We start from the raw sequence: 12,516 nt of genomic DNA, 5'->3' as shown, positions 1-12,516 counted from the left end.
TACTTTGAACAGCTGCCCTGCGAGCCCTGCTCACAGAAAGAAGAATCTGCTCCTCTCTTCGCCAGCCCCTCCCTCTTGCCAACAGCATCCCCAGACCCCATCCTGGGCCAGCTTTTGCTCAGTGGGTTGAGAACAAGGGGCACTGAAGGCATTGTGAGCACATTGGAGGAGACGGGAATTGTAGGGGATGCCAGGCCCTGCTGTTTGGCAGACAGTCTGCAGGCAGTAACGACTTTTACTGCCAAGATGTGTCTCACTCACACACCTGCCCAAAGGAGCAAAGCAAGCCGCGGTGCTTCTACCAGAACACCCCCCAGCCAGATGTAAGTTTGCTCCCTACAAACCTTCCCTGACTTCAGCAACTGACTCAGCAATGCCAGAGCAGGGCCTCCCACCAGGAGGAGCTTGTTATAAATACCAGTGGGAATTTAGGGGGCCTCAGGAGTGGGCAGGGGCTGCCCATGAAGTCAGCTGGAGCAGGCACCCTAGCCAAGACAAGCCTTGTCAGAAGATTACTGAAACTCACCTTCATGCTGAGGACCAGGTAGGCCGTTTGGAGGCGCAGAGGCCTGGAAGCCAGGCAGGACTCCTGCAAAGGTTGCAGAGAGAAAGCAGGGAGACAGAAATAAGCAACAAAAGGAGGCAGCTGGTGTAGGCCTCCAGACCTGGGCTGGGAGTCAGGCTTCTTGGCTTGAAGCCGCAGCTCTGCCACTAACCAGCTCTAACTTTGGGCAAGCTACCTCACTTCCTGGGCCGCTGTTTCTCCATCTTTCCATGGGAAAGCTGTATTAGATGCTTCCTGTGAATGCTGATAGCTCTAACCATGTATGGTACTGACTATTCTCTCTGCAGAGAGAACATCCTTGTTCTGGATATATTTTTTGAAGCTCTCAATTATGAGACAATTGAACAGAAGAAGGCGTATGAAGTTGCTGCCTTACTTGGTAAGTCGGCATCTATTGCACAAATTTCCACATCTCATAGAGGGTGGGAGGGAGGGAGGATGCACAGGTGGATGGGAGGCAAGCAGACAGACACATAGCCTCGGAGGAGTCTAACCTTTTGATTTACTAATAGTTACTCCCTGTTTCCTTGCACCGCTCCTCTCCCAGAGTGGAAAGAACCCCAGTGGAGTGGAATTTCAGGCCCAATTTATTCCCCAATCTTGGCTTCATTTTCCCCATCTGTGCAATGAGGAGGGTCAGCCTAAAGGTCTCTCTGAGCCTTTCTAGCCCTACACTCTTGGAATTCATGGTCTTCTGACCCAGCTTGCAGTCAGGATCCTGGGGCCATGGAGAGGGGGAAGAGGTATCAGAAGGAGAGAAGGAAGGAAGGCTGAACTGTGGGTGGTCCCAGGTGGGGCCTGGGAGCTGAGGGCCCTGATGGAGCTTCACCCCAAAAGCAACATTGCTGCATCCAAAAGGCCAGGTGTTGCCCCCTGGACTGAGTCATTTGTCAAACACAAATGAAGGGCCACTCTCCCCAGGTATCTACAAACCTGCTGCCACCCCACACAAGTTCGCATGAGCTCCCCGGCCCCAGTGGCATATGATGGACACAGGCAGCTAATTTCCATCCTACCCTAGCCCAACCCAAAACTCACAAGACCCCTGAGAGTGCGCAGTTAAAGGACTTGACTCTAGAGCCCTTCTCTCAGCTGCCACTCACTCTCAGGAAAGGATCTGATGCCTGTGCCTCAGAAACAGAAATAGCTGTTGTCTCCCTGAGCTGAACCAGGTGACGTTAGCATTTTGGAAGGGGCAGGTGCCTCCTACCTGGCTTCTCACACCAGCTATGAGAACATGGACAAGTAGCTTTACCTTGCTGAACCTCAGATTCTTCATCTGCAAGATGGGTTTAATAAAACCCACTTTATTAGCTTGTTGTGATGGTTAAACATGATAAGCCCCTAGCCCAGAAAAGGTCCATAAATAGTAGTTTCTGGCACCTGGACAGTCATTATGCCAGGGACCCAGGGCTCAGCTGGTGTGTCCAGGGGCTGGCTAAGCATTTCTCCACTTTCTCCAGGAGGCTGGGGACTCCCCACCATAGCTCGGTCCCAGCTGGGTTAAAGTGGCTGTCACTCAGCCTCAGAAGTCATTGTGGCCAAAGGTACTGAGCCAAGAGACTCATGCCCTTGGCCCCACCAGAGACATACACCCCTCACTCACCCCTGGGCTGGCCTTGCCCTTTATTTCCATAAAGAGGACCCAGGACAGGCCTCTTCCTACCCCCTTCCCTCCCCCAGCATAGGCTCACAGTCTTTCTCTGTCTCTCTGCTCTATGTGCGTCTCTTTCTCTCTCTCTCTCTCTCTCTGTCTGTGAGAAAGAGAGAGAGAGAGAGAGAGAGAGACATAGAGAGCAAGAAGGGCCTGAGCTCTGAATTTGTCACGTCTGCATCAGATATGAGGAAGAGCTTGTTCAGCATCAATCGTGTTCCCACCCAGAATAGCCGGCTGAGGAGCTCATGCTGCCATCTGGACCTCCTGTGATGAAAGCGTGTGGCGCTTGCAAACCCTCAGCCATCAGGCCCCATCAGGCCCCTTCCTTCAGCACCACGCGGCCCTTTCTCACCTCCTGGTGTCCATGCACGTGCACACTACGCAGCACTCGCACTACCCACAGCATACCCCACCCCAATCTGCACACGCATGCACCAAACCTACAGGTTCATGCACCCACGGTGGACCAGGACCACACACACAAATGCACACCTCTACAGCCCCACGTACCAATCACACAGCTACAGAGGCACACCCGTGCACACAGCCCCCACACACCCCCATATACACACACAAGCACACCCACACTGCACATGCTCTACACACTCAGACACACTCCGCTCACCTCCACAGACCCACACTCACACACACTTAGACACACTCAGGGTGCCTAAACTAGACAGGGAGGGCCACCTACATAAAACCATAAACAGCCAGACCTCCTGCCTGCTTTTATACAAATACGTGCACACACCCCGGACCCTGGCACATACCCCACACTATACCACTACAGACTCACACTGTATACGTACATCCCACACCTCCCCTGACATACATATCCATTAGAACACAGTCCCCAAGAAGCCTTCATTAAAGACATGAGAGGTAGCGGTGATGGAAAAGGAATGAGAGAGAGCCAATTTGAGCCCAGCACCAAGTTCCCCTGGGAAGAGCCCTCTCCCCACCGTCTGTGTTGTTCACCTGGGCATGTGGGTGCTGGACCCCACCCAGCCATAAGCTGAGAAGGAGTGGGGCAGATCTGCCCACCAGAGAGTTCTCAGGCCAAGAGGTCAACGTGGCATCTCCAAGAGAACTGTCCAGCCACCCCAACTGTGCCCCCCAACCCCAGTTCCCACCCCTCTTTCCAGAGACTGAGAGTCTTAGAGATTAGGGCTGGAAAGAACTTCATAGTTCATCTCATCCAACCCCCTCCATCCTGCCACCACCACCAAATATCCTTTGGAGACAAAGCTCCTGAAGTCAGGGCTCATGAAAGCCACACAACCAGCTGGTGGCCACTCTCTGGACTCAGAGCCTCAGAGCCCTCGGCTCTGCCACACTGCCTCTGCAGCAAAGCATCTCAAGCTTTTGAGGACTCAGAACCCTGTTAAGAACTGATAATAGCTATGGACTCTCCTGCTACAAATGCCCAGGCACACACGCATTTTGCATTCAATTTCAGGAGAGTCTCCAGCCATCTGCAGTCCTCCCAGGATAGTGGTTCTCAAACTCTGGTGGGCCTGAGAACGCACCTCACCCCCAGCAGGAACTTACAAATCCTGACATCCAGACCCCAACGCCAGAGGCTCTGATTCTATTGGCCTAGGTCTATCCAGGCAGCAACGCTGATTACTATTCTTCCAGGAGAGTTGGATGCAGGGGAATCTGAAGACAAATCCAGAAAAACTTTGAACAATGGGAGCCTATAAACCCCAGAGTAAGAACCTCAGCTCTAGAAAGAGTCAAAATTGCACACTAACTTTTGGATGGGGGAGAGAGGAGACAACTATGACCTTATCCCAAGGGTGAGAGGTGCCTCACGGTGGCCCTGAAGCCCATGCCGTGATTGGGTTGGGGGAGCATCTCCTCCTGAGACTCCCACCCAGGGCACCTGCCACCAGTCCACACACATCCTAGTTCTCTATTCTCCCTATTCCCAGCCGAGAGTCAAAGCAGGACCCAATCGGTGTGGTTCTGAGTGTAACTGAACAACCCCATTAGCCCTGTGGGTCATGAGATCTAGTCTAAGCCCTTCCAATAAGCCATAACCTTAGTCCCCGACCCCACTGAATGCTGAAAAGCAGTAGCTCTCAGAGCTATGCAGTGAGGGAAGGAGCTGCCAAGGCCTGGACCTCCCACAACGAGGCCCAGGCTCCCCGTGGAGGGGGCGCCATTCAGAAGGTCTGGGTTGCATCTCAGTCTGTTCACCCTTCCTGGAAGCTGCATAAAAGCAAAGCTTTGGTCTTTTCCCTCTCTCTCCAGGTGATATTGGTGGTCAGATGGGATTGTTCATTGGTGCTAGTATCCTTACAATACTAGAGCTCTTTGATTATATTTATGAGGTAAGATTTGGGATTCCCTGTAGCGAAATGACCGCATGCTGGTGCCCTCATCGTGCCCCAGGTTCAGAATCACGGTAGAGGGAAGGCGGTGCCTCTCTCCGTGCAGAGCCTGCTTCCCCTCCTGTCCACCAATAGAGTCCATCACTGAAGCCCAGGCACCGTGGGGCAAGGGGATGGGAATTTTTTGGGGGGCGGTAGATGTAAGAGAAACACAGGCCTATCTTCTGGGAGCTGGAACAGCACGGGGCCATCTACACTGGCAGGGAAGGACGGGGAGGGATGAGAGGAAGGGGGCCAGACTGTGCTGAGGCCAGCTCCGAGCCCCTCCTGCAGCTGGGCTGGAGGTGGTGGCTTCATCCACGGGCATGTCCACACCTGCACACACACTCCCCCGACCCACACACAACTGCCCTCTAGGTGGTCCATTGCCTGAGTCATGTCCTCTGTGGCCCAGCCAGTCTTAGGGCAGGGGCACCTCCCAGTAGTCCTCACCAATCCTGAGCGAGAAGACAGCAGGGCACGCCAGCCGCCCCAGCTGCTGACAGTCTGGGGAGATGTCTCCCTCAACAGGCAGCTGGAACGAGGCCTCTGAAAGCTTCTCTGACACTGAGGGTTCCCGGAGCTGGTCAGCCTTCTCACTTGCATCTCTGAGAGCGAGCCTGTGGATGCCACTATCCCAGGGACGGGTGTTCCCTTGGAGGCCTCCATCCCCCTGGCTGTGAGATGGGCAATGCACTTCATCTCCAATGTGTGCCCCTGAAAATGGCAACGGCTCTAGAACTTCCAAAGAATGCCTGGACCTATGAAGTCCCCCAAACAGGAACAGTAGACAGGAGCCTACAGAACCATGTTCTGCCTCTCGGAGGGGGCTGTTCGTGACCAAAGGCTGCTCAGAACCCACAGTAGGGACCTGTCGTGCCCCAGTGACCAGGCCCCTATGGAGAATCTCATGGCTCTCAGCACAGTGACCCCAAAACCGCATCAGTTCCCATGGCCAGATTTTATTCTGCTTTGTTTATTGACTTTTGTGGAAAACTGTACACAGTTATGGCAATTGAATCACACCAGGTAACAGATTTAAGAACTACCCTTTATTGCTAGGAGTAAAATGTTACGAACTCAGGCATGTCCTGGTCTTCTGAATTGTGTGCAGTGTCAGGCCTAGAAAGTGAATAATAATCTTGTCCCCCAGCCCCAGCCACAGAAAGGGGGTCCCAGTCTGCTCCTGAGGACAGACAGGGAGCCAGCATACCAGCACACACCACTTACTAACACTCACCAGCCACAAAGACAGCAGTCCACGCTGTGAAGCAGGGCCTTCCGTTACCTATTCCAAGCTCCATCTCCTGCAACAAAATCCCATTTCAGCCAAAAGGCTGGGTTGAGACAGACAGGCACCTGGAGCTGGCTGCCAGGCTGGGCTTATGCTACGGTATGACCAGCCACAGCCCGAGCAGCTGCCAGCCCCAGCGGGGCCCAGTGGAGGGAGGTCCCTTCTACCTCTGCACCCTCCTCCCGGCTTGACCAACCCCTTCCTGCTTTTCTTGCAGCTGATCAAAGAGAAGCTATTAGACCTGCTTGGCAAAGAGGAGGACGAAGGGAGCCACGATGAGAATGTGGTAAGAGCAGCTCACGGATTGAAGTCGTTCTGCTGCTCTGGCTTGTACTGGCAGTACGAAACCAGATACTGGGGCCGGGCAGGAAAGATGTGACTCACTGCACACCTTTCCATGGCTTGGGACATGCTGTCAGTTCCCAAATCCAAGGGCACTCCAGCTGAGCATCGAGCCTCTCTCTGAGACTCATCCCAGAAGCCAGTATGGATGCAGCAGACACCAGGAGATGCTTCCAAGTGTAGGACCTGCCTGGCCCAATCCAGCTTCTCCCAGGCAGACAGCTGCTCCCCTCATCTCACAGCAGGGGGAGAACTGGACAGGCTCTGTACGTCTACTCCCTTATTCCCCAGTGATGGCAAAGTACAAGCAAAGTGTCACTGGCCCTCCATCCCATTTGAAAGGGATAGAGTATGGAGCCCCATGAAGTTGGTAGTAGCAATAGTGCCCATTATCGCTACTGACTATTGTATGCCTGGGACGTCAGGCACTGTCAGGCACTTTGTATTTGAGGCAGTTGAGGCCCAGAGACCAAAGTCCCACAGCTGCTGAGTGTCAGAGCTGCCCTCCAAGCACTTCTAACCACTGTCCTACTCTGCCTGTCTTTCCTATAGCCCGAGGGCAGCCCCTCTGTGGCTGTTGGTCGTTCTCCTTCCCAAACTCAGTCTACTCCTGGGCACAGGCCTTCGCTGATGGGTGCAGGGTGTCGCCAGCTTTCCCCATCCAGCCTTGGGCCCCAAATCAGCAACTCCAGCCCTGGAAAACGGTGCCCATTGAGTGACCACCGCCCACTTAATATCAACAAATCCAAAATGGATCCCAGCCCTTTCCCCCTATATGGATTCCATTTCTGTTCCACACACTGTCTACAAATCTTGCTTTGATTCTCTGGTCCCCTGCAGCCTCTGTGGAACAGAAGAGGGGAAGGGGAGGGCAGTGTGGAAGGGGCCCAATGTCTGGCCTCAGCTGTCCTGGCTGGATCCCAAGGCTCTGGCTTCCTGGCTGTGTGCCTGGGGGCAAGTTACATATTAAACCTCTCTAAGCATCTGCATCAGATCAGACTGCAGGGGGCTGTCATCTGAGTTAAGTGAGATCCGGCCGGCAAAGCAGTCAGCACCTGGTTGATAGTAAGTGCTCAGAAAGTGGTTCCTTTTGCACCCCCAGAGCCCTCCTTGCTTCAGAAGGTCTCAGCATCACAGCCTCTTCTCCATCCTGTTTCTCCTTCCCTAGTTGTGGCCCCATCAAATCTCCCCCAAATTCCTGGCACAGCCTCCTGACTAGCCGTGCCCTGCTCCCATCCCTCCTGGCCTCCCACCCACTGCAGCCTGGGAACCACCCTGAAGATTCATGTGCTGCCAGCTCAGCCCCTCCCCGCTTAGGGACCCACAACTACATTTCCCTGGGTCCAGCTTAACCCTAAAAGTCCCTGGGGCAGCTCTGACCAGCTCTGGTTCTGAGCTCTAAGGCCTTCTACCCTTCCTGCTTGGCCTCAGCCACGGGCCCTCCCTGCCCGGGGCCTAGCCATGGGCTGCACTTCCTGCACCATAGCCCCGAGGGAGGCCCCCAAGGGAGAGGTCAGGACTCAGTACCATCCAGCCCCAAAGCTAGAGACCACTCAGTTATAGGTCCAGTTACATGAGGGGCACCTCTAGGAGGGATCAAACCAGCTGCCGATCAAACCATGGAGCCTTCTCACTGCCATAGGGGGCACCCAGGTGTGCAATGGTAAGGATTCCATTCGGCCTCATGCCCCCAAGGTGGTAAAGTAGCCTATCAGATGTCTGGAGCAGAAGCAGCCCACAAGTGGGGAGCACCTTCCCCAGGGCCTAGGCTGGGCCGCTGGTGGCATCACGATGAATTTTTGCTGAGCGAATAACAAACTCCCACCAACCCTTCCCTTCCAGAGTACTTGTGACACAATGCCAAACCACTCTGAAACCATCAGCCACACTGTGAACGTGCCCCTGCAGACGACCCTGGGGACCTTGGAGGAGATTGCCTGCTGACATCCCTCGAGCCACCCAGCGCCCCCTCCAAACAGACCTTGAGGCCCAAGACCCAGGACAAGGAACAGCAAGCTCAGGTGGGATGGCCCCTGATGCTGGAAAGAAGCAAGAGCCCCCTATGCACACATTGCAGACTAGCTGCCTAGACCTCGCTCCGGCCACGTCCAACACGACGCGTCCTTGGGCCCCGCCGTGCATCCCTCTTAGGAGAGATGAGTCACACTCTGGAACTGTCCAAGAACGAACCTGCCATCACATCTCACTGCCAGATGTATAAAGCACCTGCATGCTCAGACTTCTTATGGCACCACCTCCATGTCTGTCTTGTACATGACACTCCTCCACGCGGTTTCCAGTGTCCACACCGCTGCCCGTGCAGTGGGACCAGATTCCAGGTCCAAAGTCACCATGAGGCCACCCCGGAATCAGAACTGCACAATCAAGAGGGAACCCGTGGGACTCTGCTACATTCAGTTCTTGTGTCATTTGTGAAGGTTCTTAACCTGCCCACAAACCCCCTTTTACCCAAGCTGGCCCATGGGGCTTCGGCGCCAAAGGTGACCCGCGCCAACCTCCTTCCCGCCCCAGCACCTGTGACGGTGGCACAGCAGCCAGCGGGCGGGGGTCTCCTGTGTTCACCCATGGTGCCCATGTCGTTCTTCTCTCCCTGTGACACAGCTTGTACAGTCTGATTCTTTTTATCTGGGGTAGGGGGGCTTTTATGTTTGTCCGATGGAGATTTGTTTTGTTTTGCTTCGTTTTATGCTTTTTTTTTTTTAGTTTTGATGTTCTGAGGTTTGGTTTGGTTTTTCCATTTTCTTTGGCGTTTATTTATTCGTGCTTCAAATCACAGTCATATTAAAAGCTGGTCTTGTGGAAATGGCTGAGTTATTTCCGCCTTTTCTCCACATCCAAGTCTCCCTCCAGGGCCTAGGAAAGGGTCGGACCTGCCAGGTCAAAACTGCAGACTGTGTATCTGTAAAGTTTTATGCAACAACACTTACCTTTACAGAATGTGCATACTGTATATGTTTATTCTAAATTTTTTTAATGATTGCTCACAACTTTTTAAATGTCTTCAAGTCCCACTGATGGGTCACAGCCCGCGTTCTGAAGGAGGCTGCCCTGGACCATAGGCACATGGCCTGGAGAATGCTGCCCAGACATGGAAACCATCAAGAAGGACTTTGTGTCCCCCTGTGATCTGTCTGCTACCCTGACCCCTCCTGACCCCATCGGTGAATCTGGGCTGGACACAGGCCCCAGCATGGCCTCCCTGCCACACACAAGCCTTCCTGGCCTCTCCACCCCCAGCAAACCAACCTGCCTTGTCCCCCTAGAGGTCACACTGGCACTCTGCCTTGCTCCCCATGAGTTCTTAGAGGTGGAATGAGAAGTTGGGAGGTGCCTTTTGGTGTTATGGGCACAGGGCATGCCCTTTTCAGCCTCCAGGTGTGAGAGAGAACTTCCTGTTCAGGCAGAATCCTCATCGTTAGCACCATGCTGGTTCCATAGCAGCAGTTCCTTTAGCCTCATCTTTCACTTTCCCGCCCGGCCCCCACCACTCCCACCCCAAAGTCTCTCCTCAAGCAGTGAAGAAAGGCCTAATATGGCTGTACCTTTCCCCTCATGCACAGGTGCTCAGAAAGCACTGGCTAGACCAGGGGTTCAGGGTTCCGGTCCTGTTCTGCCAATCCGACCTCCCTGTCTGTCTCTCCTTCGTGACCCGCTAACACAAGGAAAAGTTACTTGCCCAGTGTGACAAATGGAAGAGTTTCCAACCAGGAGTTATGAACTCTGGCCCCACAGCCTTCTGCTCTCAGTAGCTGTGTGACAGTGGGTGAGACCGTGCCCCTCTCTAGGCACAGCTCCCTGAGTTTTTGGATGAAGATAATACCTTACCTGTGTGAAGGGAAGATGCAGGACCAGATGATCTCCTGAGACTCAAAGTGCCATAACAGCACTGCCTCCCCTGCCCAGTGGGATGCTCATGCCCAAGCATGGCCAGGAGCTGGCAGTCCTGGGGACTGCAGAAGGCAGCTGGGACAGAGGGCCCCTGTGATGCCTCTTCCCAAGCATTCTCCCAGATGGGGCTGCCAGTTGTTAGCCAAGCTAGGTTTTAGTCTTAAAGAATGTAAAGTTGCCAGAAAGGGTCTTGTATGGTTTTCTATCACTGCCATTGCAAATAACTACTACCCTCGTGGCTTAAAACAACACAAATGTATTATCTTACAGTTCTATAGGTCAAAAGTCTGACAAAGGTCTCGTTGGGCTAAAATCCAGTGTCAGCAAGGCTGCATTTCTTCCTGGAAGCTCTACAGGAAACTGTGTTTCCTTGCTTTTTCCAGCTTCTAGAGGCTGCCCACGTTCCTTGGCTTGCAACCACTTCCTCCATCTTCAAAGCCAGCCATGACGGGTTAAGTCCTTCTCCTGTCACAAATCCACACAGGCACATCTCCCTCTAACTGTGACTTCTCTCCTGCTTCCCTCTTCCATTTTTGAAGAATATATTTTTTTTAGACAGAGTTTTGCTCTGTCACCCAGGCTGGAGTGCCGTGGCATGATCTCGGCTCACTGCAACCTCTACCTCCCATGTTCAAGCGATTCTCCTGCCTCAGCCTCCCAAGTAGCTGGGATTACAGTCATCCACCACCATGCCGGGCTAGCTTTTGTATTTTTAGCATACATGGGATTGCACCATGTTGGCCAGGCTGGTCTCAAACTCCTGACTTCAAGTGATCTGCCCACCTCAGCCTCCCAAAGTGCTGGGATTACAGGTGTGAGGCCCCATGCCCAGCATTTAAAGAACCCTTTTGATGACACTGGGCCTACTGCATAATCCAGGATAACCTTCCCATCTCAGGATTATTAAATTAATCACCTCTTCAAAGCCTCTTTTATGATGTAAGGTCACATATTCACCGGTTCCAGGGATTAGAATGGGGACATCTTTGGAGGCCATTACCACAGGCCCACAGGCCTGCTAGATCAGGTAGCTTAATGTCCTCATTTTCCAACTGAGCAGACTCTCAAGGGGAGAAGAGGGCCTGGCCTAGGGTCACACAGTGAGTTAATGGCAGTGCTGAAGCCATACCCCTAAACTCCCAGGTTCACAATTCCATCTGTAGACCCACCAAGGTGACTCACTTTAAACAAGAAGGACTGACAGTAATCAGTTTTCCAGACTTGGCAAGAGTGTGAAAGTCCCTCCACTGAGACAAACTCGCCCACAACTACGTCAGGCTGGAAAATGCCCTGCTGGTATCTACACTGTCAGATACAGAAGAACAGGGATCCAGAGGTTGGCCTTGGACCGCTTCCTACCAGGGACAGGAACCAAATGAAATGACTGTTCAATTAGTGGGGAGTCTCTCTGATGCTTCTGCCTCGTTCCAGTTTAGCAGCTTCATAAATTTTTAAAAAATCTATAGCTTAAATTACAATTTGAACTGCTTCATTGGATTTCTGGCTTCTTTTTCAGAAAAAAAAATTAGATCCATTTGTGATAGAGCAAAGAATATTTAGATGCATTTGGATTGCTTCAGGGCTCACATATGTCTGCAACTGTATGGATTTGAGGATTCTGGCCTTGTCCAGCTTAAACCAGGTCTACATTCTTTACCTGTTTCAATAAAAAAAAAAAGGAAATTCAAGAGAGCAAATCAATAGCCAGCTACTGATTATTATTAATTGGCTGTTAACAAAAGACACAGTCTAAATTCCAGTGGGTGGGGGGGGGTTTTATGATCCTCTCATCAAACATGTAGCTATTTGTGCAATCATTTCCTTAGTGTGAAACTGGGGAAGTCTGGTGGACAAGGGAGACTGACGGAGTTGTCCCATTTTCAGGAGTGACCCAAAAGATGACACCAAGGCTAGGAGTTTGGAGCAATCACAAGTCCAAACCATAAGGTTGAATTCTCAGTGACTTCAGAGGATTGGATCAATCAATTAATCAATTAATTAATTAATTAATGGCACATGACCCCAGACACAGGATCTGGGGGATGTACAGCAGCTGAAGCGAGTGAAATGATTGAGCCTCTCTCTCAGCATCCGTTGCCAAAGGACTGGGCTAGTTGCTCGCACACTGTTTTTTTGTTGTTTTTGGCAGGGACAGGCCAGAGTTATTTTATTTTCCTAGTTCCAGCTTGAAGCTATTTTTGTGAGAGTTTTCACCATGAACGCTCCTAGTGAGAAGCTTGCGGAGCCACAAGCACTGATGAGGGGAGACCGGAGTCCACAGAGGGTCTCTGGAGAACGGCTCTTGGTGAGCTGGGAAGGAGCATGTCACAGGCAGGCCCTGCCCACAGGTGTGATCCTGGTGGGTAAT

The 12,516-nt window shown here is 52.5% G+C and overlaps 1 protein-coding gene across 3 annotated transcripts in view; it reads left to right on the top strand.

Moving 5' to 3' along the window:
• ASIC2 (acid sensing ion channel subunit 2) overlaps positions 1-9,063 on the top strand; it is a 1,112,670-nt gene extending 1,103,607 nt beyond the window's left edge. For 2 of the 3 annotated variants that reach the window (XM_055257283.2, XM_055257282.2), the window contains exons 7-10: positions 853-944; positions 4,485-4,564; positions 6,115-6,183; positions 8,082-9,063. In XM_055257283.2, the coding sequence (XP_055113258.1) occupies positions 853-944; positions 4,485-4,564; positions 6,115-6,183; positions 8,082-8,183 (343 nt within the window). In that variant the 3' untranslated portion in view covers positions 8,184-9,063. The remainder of the gene's footprint in view (positions 1-852; positions 945-4,484; positions 4,565-6,114; positions 6,184-8,081) is intronic. The other variant, XM_055257284.2, reaches the window with a different exon arrangement.
• The last annotated feature ends 3,453 nt before the right edge of the window (positions 9,064-12,516 follow it).

Source organism: Symphalangus syndactylus, chromosome 20 (assembly GCF_028878055.3).
Source record: "Symphalangus syndactylus isolate Jambi chromosome 20, NHGRI_mSymSyn1-v2.1_pri, whole genome shotgun sequence".
In the NCBI taxonomy this organism is placed as follows: domain Eukaryota; kingdom Metazoa; phylum Chordata; class Mammalia; order Primates; family Hylobatidae; genus Symphalangus; species Symphalangus syndactylus.
This window is presented reverse-complemented; position numbering and strand designations above follow the sequence as displayed.